We start from the raw sequence: 9,041 nt of genomic DNA on the forward strand, positions 1-9,041 counted from the left end.
CACTTTTGGTATTAGAGCAGTGCGGTTAGTATTCATTTTTTGACGAAAAATAGTTAGCCAAACGAAAACAACTAAACTTAAAATTAAGTGTCCACATGCTAACCTGACTAGCATTTGCAGAAATTTAAAAAAGGTGCAGAAGATGGTAAACAAGTTTGTGATACCTTTTATTCGATAGAATTTTTTTTTATTTTCCAGCATTGCCTTCCATTAGTGCCCTTCGCTTTTTCCAATGGTTTTCGTGTTTTTGGATTTCATCGAAATAATACAATTTCCGATGAAAATAAGGATATTTGCTTCATCAATTTTACCTGCTTTTCATTTGATCTGAATCTCCTACAATAATGTCTTCACATTTAAGAACACAACTATCTAGTTTCAGAGGCTAAAGCTGCAAAATATGTTGAATAAGTGAGGCGTATCAATCTAATAATAAATGACTTTTTTCCTTGCCAAATGTCTTAATTTTGCTTCAAATCGTCATCTTGTCGAATCATTGGCTTTGCATAATATGCACCGGTGATACTTTTTACCTCTTAGAGGAAATCGATGAATATCGCACCTTCACATTGAACTTATAGCACAAGAAATCCACCCAGGCCTCCGTCGACATCGATTGCCTACGAGATGTCTGCCATATAGGCACTGACCGCTGATTACTGTTTCCATCCAGATTTAAGGATTACAATCAAAGATCGCTAATAAACTCTTCTTTAAACGAATGGGTGAGTTATTTATTCAGAGAAATGATGGCACCTATTTTATTGATAGCCTTCTTATATCTTACAGTTATACGGAGTTGAGTTCTTCGATATAAACATTTGATAAGACTTCATAGAGAGGCTCTTCATAGATCTCGCAACTTCACTCGCCGATCCATTACCATATCGTGGATTTATGGAGGATTTCTTATGGGGTGATCCTATTTAAGGGGGTGATCTATTAATGGGGTGATCCATACTATAATATTTAGTATGACCGGACCAAAATTGAGTGATCAGAAGTGGCTGATTCCAATACAAAGTAAAGAGTCCACATATTATATTATTTGTTTTATAAGTAAAGTTTGTGCGAAGATATTTTTGGTCCAAAACAGTATGTTCGAGGGCATCAGTCTCAATTGGTTGTTATAACTAAAAAATGTGACAAATTTTCCATCAAATTAGGGTGTGTTTTTCCGAAACACACTGCCTTTTAAGAAATGTTTCCTGATAAATGTTGGATTTAGGAACATATCGGGCCTCCCTCGTAGCAACTTCTTAAAGCATCCAATTTTTCTTCTGTACTCATTTGTCGTCCTTTCTCTTGTGTCCGCTAGTGGTTTATGTACAACTATATTATTGCTTAAGTCAAAGGCAGCTGTACCACATTGCGTATGAGCAACATTAAATGCTTTGAAACGTAATAAGATGCATAATTATACTTACATATATACAAACATGTGTGGTGCAATTTCAAGTCATGTTATTTACTTAATATAATTAATATTTTATTAACATAAATGCCATATGACAATAGCTTTTAATTGCTTGAGTTTATGGCAGGCATGACCTAGTTTCCTAAGAAGGCAGAATATCAGCTCAAATTTAATGATAGATCTCACTGATGTAAAATGTGCATATTCTTTTCGTTACAGATGCAACTAGTGCACTAGAGTTTAGTTAATATACTTTGTTAAGATAACAATCCATATTTCGAACTTCCATTAAAAGCGGAAGTGGAGCCACTTCTTATGAAAATAAAAAAGGGCACTAGTAGCCACATCTAGTGAAAACGTCATAATAACAACTAATATTTTGAGCTTATATGATTTTGACATTAAAACTGCACACTATATATCTGCGTGACAGAGAACAAATGCGGTACTCATCTTGAATTTAATTGACTGGAAATGGAAAACACTACATCTTACGATATATCTATTCAACTAATTATTTCGTGCTCTTGATTACTTAAAACCACGTAGTTGATTTTGTTAATCCTTTCTTATCCATCCAGAAAAATGCTCATTATTGAAGGAGGTACGGCCCCATTAAAATCCTTTATCCAATTGTAAAAAATTACAAATGTAGGCGCGAATGTCGAATGAACTTTATTCAACTTAAATTTAATCTCTTCTGATGCTAAGCCATTTAAATCTTAGTGAAACTCACTTTTTCCATAAGTTTCTTACTTCAATTGACAATAGAAATGAAGCTGCATACCTTACACTATCCTGTCGTAAGGCTGACGGGGTAACGCCTACTTATTTCCCAACAACTTTTTCTTCTTCGTTTATCTAGGAAAATTCATGTTCACAACAATTACTTTACTGTAGGATAACTTTAGGATAACTCTTACTGTATGTAGTTCAGTGAATTACAATGTCCAGCATTCATGTCACCTCTTCGTTAACCGCCCGGGTGGCCTATTCCGCCATTTATCGCCATACTTGCTATGCATTCGTTCGACATTCTGCAAGCAGTATCTCTTCACATTTTTCTCCTTCCTCTTGTCCACCTTCTTATGTCTGTTACATCACAAATCTCTCAAAATTCGTAATTTGGTATTCTGTCACGCAATGTGCATCCTTTTATTGTCCGTAGTATTTGCATTTCGACAGTGCTATGGTATTGCTGGGTTATAAAGGCTCTTGAAGAGAAAAAAACGCCAGCATACTTAGTACGGGTTGTAAACAGTTATCTGTCAGAAAGAGTACTTCTGTACAATACAGATGAAGGTCCAAAGAGATATGCAGTGACGGGCGGAGTACCGCAGGGTTCTGTACTGGGCCCGATGCTATGGAATGTATTATATGATGGGGTAGTGCAAATCCCAATGCCGAGGAAAGTGCAAATAATAGGATACGCAGACGACATTGCGTTGACCATAGTCGCCAAAACAATCCCTCAGATTCAGAGTATCTGCAGCGAGGCAACAACAAAGGTCAAACAATGGTTAACGGCGGTTAAACTCCAGCTAGCCGGGCATAAAACAGAAGCAGTTCTCATTACGAGTAGAAAAAAGTTAGAAACGACCACAGTAAACATTGATGGGTTCAACGTCACAACACAGGCGGCACTACGATATTTGGGTGTAATAATCGATGCTCGACTAAGCTACAGGAAACACATTAAAAAAGCATGCGGAAAGGCAGCCATGGTGACGGCGGCACTGTCAAGAATTATGGCCAACATCGGTGGTCCTACTCAGAGTAGAAGAGCGCTCCTGGCTAAAGTTACCCAGTCTACACTCATGTATGCAGCACCCATATGGGGTAAAGCCCTGATACAGAAAACATACGCGAAGAAGGCGGAAATAGTTTTTAGACTTATTTCCCTTAGAGTTACCTGTGCTTTCAGGACAGTGTCGTTTGAAGCAGTATGTGTCATATCGGGTATCATGCCACCAGATATAATGGCCTCTGAACTGGGTAGAGTGTACGACAAAGCCAAAATCCTAAACAGGCGATTAACGGCGGAAGAGCGTAAAGAAGAAAGACGGGGGAGCATAATTGCGTGGCAAAATCGCTGGGACCTAGCGACAAAAGGGAGATGGACGCATAAACTTATCAGAAGCGTACAGGCTTGGGTTGAGAGAGGGCATGGTGACACAGATTACTACCTCACACAGTTCCTGACGGGGCATGGATGCTATAGAGAGTATCTCCAAAGACTCGGCCACGAGGACGCAGCTGACTGCTCGTTCTGCGGCAACGGTAGTGAGACGGTGGAACATGTCTTCTTCTCCTGCCCGAGATACGCATCTGAAAGAAGGTGCATTGAAGAAATCATAAAAGAAAAAATAACCCCGGGCAACACTGTAGATCACATGTTGCAGTCGAAGTTGGTGTGGGCCAAGGTGAAAGAATGTTCCGCAAATGCGTTACAGGAACTGCGGAAAAAGGAATGGGAACGCAGTAAGGAAAGAAGACAAAGAATTAATGAAGGGTAGACGGAGAGAGAAATATAAATGAAGAGCCATAATGGCTAGCTTGGCCCTGCGATGCAATGCTTAAACGGCGGTACCGCAGGGCAAACTAAAGCTACAGAGGTCGGAGTTAGTGTTTAGTACGTAGGTGTACTGTTTCGCAAGTCCAGTTTAAGTAGTAATACTGACTGTGCGTGGTCCCGAATGAGGTGCACCCTTAGTGATCAGTATGAATCGTGCATGCCGTCTGTATCTATGACGGTATCTATGTAAGATTCCCCCTTCGGATAAAAAAACAAAAAAAAAAACATGGTATTGCTGGGTTATGGAAGTGTGTGCTCTATCTCCGCTTCATGTCGAATGCATACTTTATATATTCTCATATTGCTTTCAATGCTCATGTATTTGTTCTTCCATATCGCCGATCTTAGACAGCCAAATGCTGTTGTGTTTGTTGCTTATGTGTTTGCCGCGGTCTTCATTTCTTTCTTTAGATCAATATTGTGAGTAATTTGGGGACCCAAGTATGTGAACTTCATGACTTGTTCCGCCGATATCTGCATGCTTAAGGATGAGGCCACCTTCTCATATTTGAACAGTAATTTCTGCAGGTCGCCTTCGAAATTTCGAATGGGGGGGCTGATTGTGCTCTTTATCGTTCGTTCCGCGCTCCGCTTGCAGTTCAAGCAAGGTAACGACCAATGAGCAAGATAACGACGCATTTTTTGGTGCGTGCAGCCGGCTACATCGAATTATAAGACGTTATCACGTCAAAAAGCACCCGAAACTTACCTGCATTTACGTAAATATAATTTCGAAATAACGCCTTCGTTGTTTTCTCCCTACGAAGGAACTGTGCGGAGGATCGTTTAAATTTTCGAAAGCATATTTTTCACTGTTCCCCAAAAATAAGCTATTCAAAAAAATTTGTAAAATTTTAAATTTAATTTTACATCTGTTTTAAATTTTCGGATAGAATTTTTTAAAGTTAAACATCTTCGGTGCCTTTTAACATTTTTATAATATTTTTTTTTTTAAATGTTTTTGAAAAAAATTATAGTTTTTGTTGAAAATGTTTAAGGTATAAGTCAAAGTATTTAATTAAAACACATTGTTCCCACAAATAACCTCCAGAATAAAGAAAACTTTTCCTGCCCCAAATTAGTAGCACGCACGCACACATATACAACAAAACATGATCCAGTGAAGCACAACCAATTTGACAAGAACTTACCGTCGTGGTAATATTCCGCTTCGTCGAAAGACGTCTATGAAATATACGCACAGGCTCTGCTTCAATCTCCGATTCGGACGACTCATCGCCGGTGCTAATCGCTATAATCGGTATGGGTGAGACGCTGCCCGAACTGCAGGCGCTATTGCGACCACTACTGGTAGTGCTGCCACGCCCAAAAGCAGCTGCAGCTGCCGCGGCGAGACCGCGACTACCGCTGGGTGCAACGGAGCGATAGTATGGGCCAACGTGGAGAGTATCTTTAAAGTTGGACATTTTTGTTCGGGTTTTTTGGGCTTCTTTTATTTAATTTTTTTTAGAGAGAAGAAAGGCGTAAATAGTGCAATAATGCTGCTGCTGCTTAATTTTTAGCAACTTTGTTGTTTAGCTTTGTTTTTTGTTCCCTTTAATTTTGTTGTCCTACGTCTTTTGTGCGCATTGCCTTTGCTTTTATGCTGGCGACTGTTTTTTTTACCTTTTTATGCGTGTGGCTGCTGTGGCGCGTGCGTTTCTTTATTTCTGTTATTGTTGTTTTATCTGCCTTCTATGCGTGTTTTTTACTACAATTCTTTGTTTACTTTTGCTTGCACATGTGTCGCGAGTATTCTCCTTAGCAATTTTCGCTCTTCAACTGCTTGCTGCTGCCCTGAGGCGATGCGTTGAGGGGCTGCGCAATGTTGATAGAGTTGTTGGTGGGATTGAATGAGATTGCGGCAACTATGCAGCATATCTTGAGGCGTGCTGTAAATTGTTTTAAAATTATGTTTGCAATTTTTAGTTTCTTTTATTATTATGTTTTGGTTTTGTGCTTCTTTGGTAAATGAGTTATTTGTGATGATTTTTGCTCCACTTAAATTTCTGCGTACAATTTAATAGGGTTATTTCATTATTATTATTATTTTTTTTTTTTTTGGAAACACTCAAACGGGTTTTGGTTAGCTCATTTGCATGGAGAATAACATTTGAGCGTTAATTGCACACTAAATTTTTTTATTTGCTTTTTTAATGTCTGATGAACTCAGGCCTCATTGAAGGTTAGTCCGATTTTTACTTTGAATTGATTTTAATGCATAGTTTTTGCAGAAAACGGAAAAAAATTATTAGTTATGATTTAAAATTTCGTTAGTTTTGTTAATTTTCAATTTTTTAATTTGGAGTTTCAGTTAAAAAAATGGTTATACACGAGCGTGTGTACATTAGTGGCTCAGACAAATTATTGTAAGCATTATTTTTATTATTATTTTTGTCATTATTATTATCATTTGTTTTTTTTTTCAATTATTTATTTTTATTTCTTTTTTTGTTTTTGAGAAAAAAATTTTATGATAATATTATGATCACCATTTTTTTTATAAAGAACACAATTAGACACAATTCTATATTACAACTAAATTGTAAATTTAGTTTTTTTTTTTTGTAATTTTTTTTGTATTTTTTTATTGTTGCTTTTTTTTTGTGTAGTTCGCGCACTTTCACTTATGCACCTATTTTTGTATAGCTTATTAATATAATAGTATACACTCTTTCTGCTTAATTTTTTTTATAAAAATATTAATATTTAGTTTGCATTATTCGATTTTCAAAAACCAGCATTTTTTCTCGTTTTATGTTTTTTTTCGTTTTTTTGTAAAACACTTTAGCAATTTCTTATTAGCTATTTCGCTATCTATAAGATACAAAAAATAATTTTTAATATATTTTTAAACCTTCTTTCATTTTTATCTAATTTGTATAGAAAATGTCAGCAGTTCTTTAGTAAACCATTCGACTCCATTGTTTGCTGTGAAAAGGCGCCTGAATTTATGCAGCACTCACGGCAAGCCCAACTTGAATTATGCATGAGTGTACGTACATGTGTGTGAATGTGTGCGTGCGTAAGCATGTGCGCTTTCCATCAATTTGCTCATTGCACCATGCTATGGATACATATTTACAGGCGTAACAAGCAGCCGCAGGTGTCCATGCCCGGTGCTCAGCTGTGCTAAGGTATACCTCCCCTTTATTTTTTGCTTGAGCCGCCGCTACTTTTGTTATCGTTCATTTCTTTGCTAGTTCTTTCACTTTGTTTTATTGCCGCTTGTACGTTTCCTTTCCACACACACACATTTTTACAAATATGTATATTTTTTCTTTGCTTATAAGTATAGCAAATTATATATTTCGCTTTTCTTTTCCCTTTGTGTGTGCGTGTGTGTGCTTGTGGGTGTGGGACTTTATCTCATCAAACTTACGTAAAATTTTATTTACATTCACTCCTTCACCAAACTTCACTTCACTTCACCTTCATCTCATCCAGCCAGCGAGCGTTGTGCCACTTTGTTAGTGTCCTCAGGCTCATCTGCATTAGGCCTATTAAATTTCTACGACTTGGACTTGGCTTATTAAATAGTTGTAGTAAAAAAACACGCAGTGATTAATCATAGTTGGCAGCTCCTTGTCGATTTTTGGTTAGTTTTGTTTTTTCTTATTTTTTATTTCAAATTCTTTGTCGTTTTGTAGACACGCAGCACATCAAGCTCCTTTCTAGCATTCAATTCTATGGCACATAACTTAAAATGCAGCAAAACTTGTTAGCCGTTCATTATCATACAAAATTATAAATACAAATTACTGCATATTAGTCGCCAGCAGCTGATATGCGCTCACACACTTAACGGGGTGAAGTAGAAATTTGTGGTCTATTTAAGGGCGTGCGCGCGTTATACGGCTCTAGTGTGCCAATTTTGCCTGCTTTTGACAGTTTTCGGAAGAAAAGTTTTAACACTAATTTGTATGAAATATTTCAGTAACAATTTTGTAGCAATTAACCAAGTTTATCATTAAATGTGGAGTAACTATTTGGCAATGAAAATGTTCACACTAACATTTACGTTTAATTTGTATTGCAAAAACCATATATCTATGTATTAGGTATTTTATTAAACATTTATTCTTAACATTAAATCACATTTAACATTTAATTTTTGCAAATCTCCATTTAAGTCAATACACAAATTTTCAGTAAACACGTACAAAAAATACACACTGTTCCACTCTGGTCTCACTGGTGCACAAGTATTACACATACATATACATAAACGTTGAAAATTATTAACCAACTAAATTTTTAATTTAATTTTTATTAAGCTTACACAATCTCTTACTGCTAATTTAGAAAATTTTCAGCTTATAACATAGATTTCTTTTCCATATAAAAAATTTTTAAAATCCTAGATTTTCCAGCAGCGTAAAAATCGCAGTCAATTTTGCTTTGCAACCACTGGGCAACTGTCTAGTTTTATGACTCGGCTGCTACTGCTTTGCTTTCCTTCTGTGCTGCTTATACACATGGCTATATATGTGCATGTATTGGTGCGATTGTGTGCTCAACTTCTCTTTTCTGCAGCTCAATACTCATACCACACCAACACCATCATCAATACGCAACCCACGCTCGTAACCCGACTCACTAACTAATAGCCGGACGACTTGCTGTGCCTTGCATGCTTATGCCTCGGTATATGATAGTATGAAAAGTCGTGAAATTGAAGCATAAAACGGAATCGAAAAATGTGTCTTGCAGCCCGCAGGACTTTAGCGGCATATGATAAACAGACAATTGTTGGGTCGCTAGCTGCGTTTGCCGACTGTTGCTGTGCCGGGCTGTTGCATTTACATGCATAAGTCTGCAAACACATACACGCACCCTGGACGAAAGTCTGGTTTTGTTCATGCAAAAAATTAGAGTTGCCAAATATTCAGCCGGTCATAGATACCAGTTAGGATATAATTTTATATTAAAAATTTACAAAACGCTTCTCCTTTGCCATATCCATGATAGTAATCTTAATCTTATGGCTTTGCGAGTGATTGCCGCGCGGTCGGGGTGGCCATGAAATATTTTGTTTTGTGGATGAGT

At 37.1% G+C, this 9,041-nt stretch overlaps 1 protein-coding gene across 1 annotated transcript in view; it reads right to left on the bottom strand.

The window, feature by feature from the left end:
- The window catches only part of LOC128870989 (diacylglycerol kinase eta-like), a 34,548-nt gene extending 26,525 nt beyond the window's left edge, over nucleotides 1–8,023 (bottom strand). The window contains exon 1 of the mRNA XM_054113295.1: nucleotides 5,144–8,023. Coding sequence (XP_053969270.1) covers nucleotides 5,144–5,419 — 276 coding nt within the window. The 5' untranslated portion in view covers nucleotides 5,420–8,023. The remainder of the gene's footprint in view (nucleotides 1–5,143) is intronic.
- Between the last annotated feature and the right edge of the window lie 1,018 nt (nucleotides 8,024–9,041).

Source organism: Anastrepha ludens, chromosome 2 (genome assembly GCF_028408465.1).
Source record: "Anastrepha ludens isolate Willacy chromosome 2, idAnaLude1.1, whole genome shotgun sequence".
In the NCBI taxonomy this organism is placed as follows: domain Eukaryota; kingdom Metazoa; phylum Arthropoda; class Insecta; order Diptera; family Tephritidae; genus Anastrepha; species Anastrepha ludens.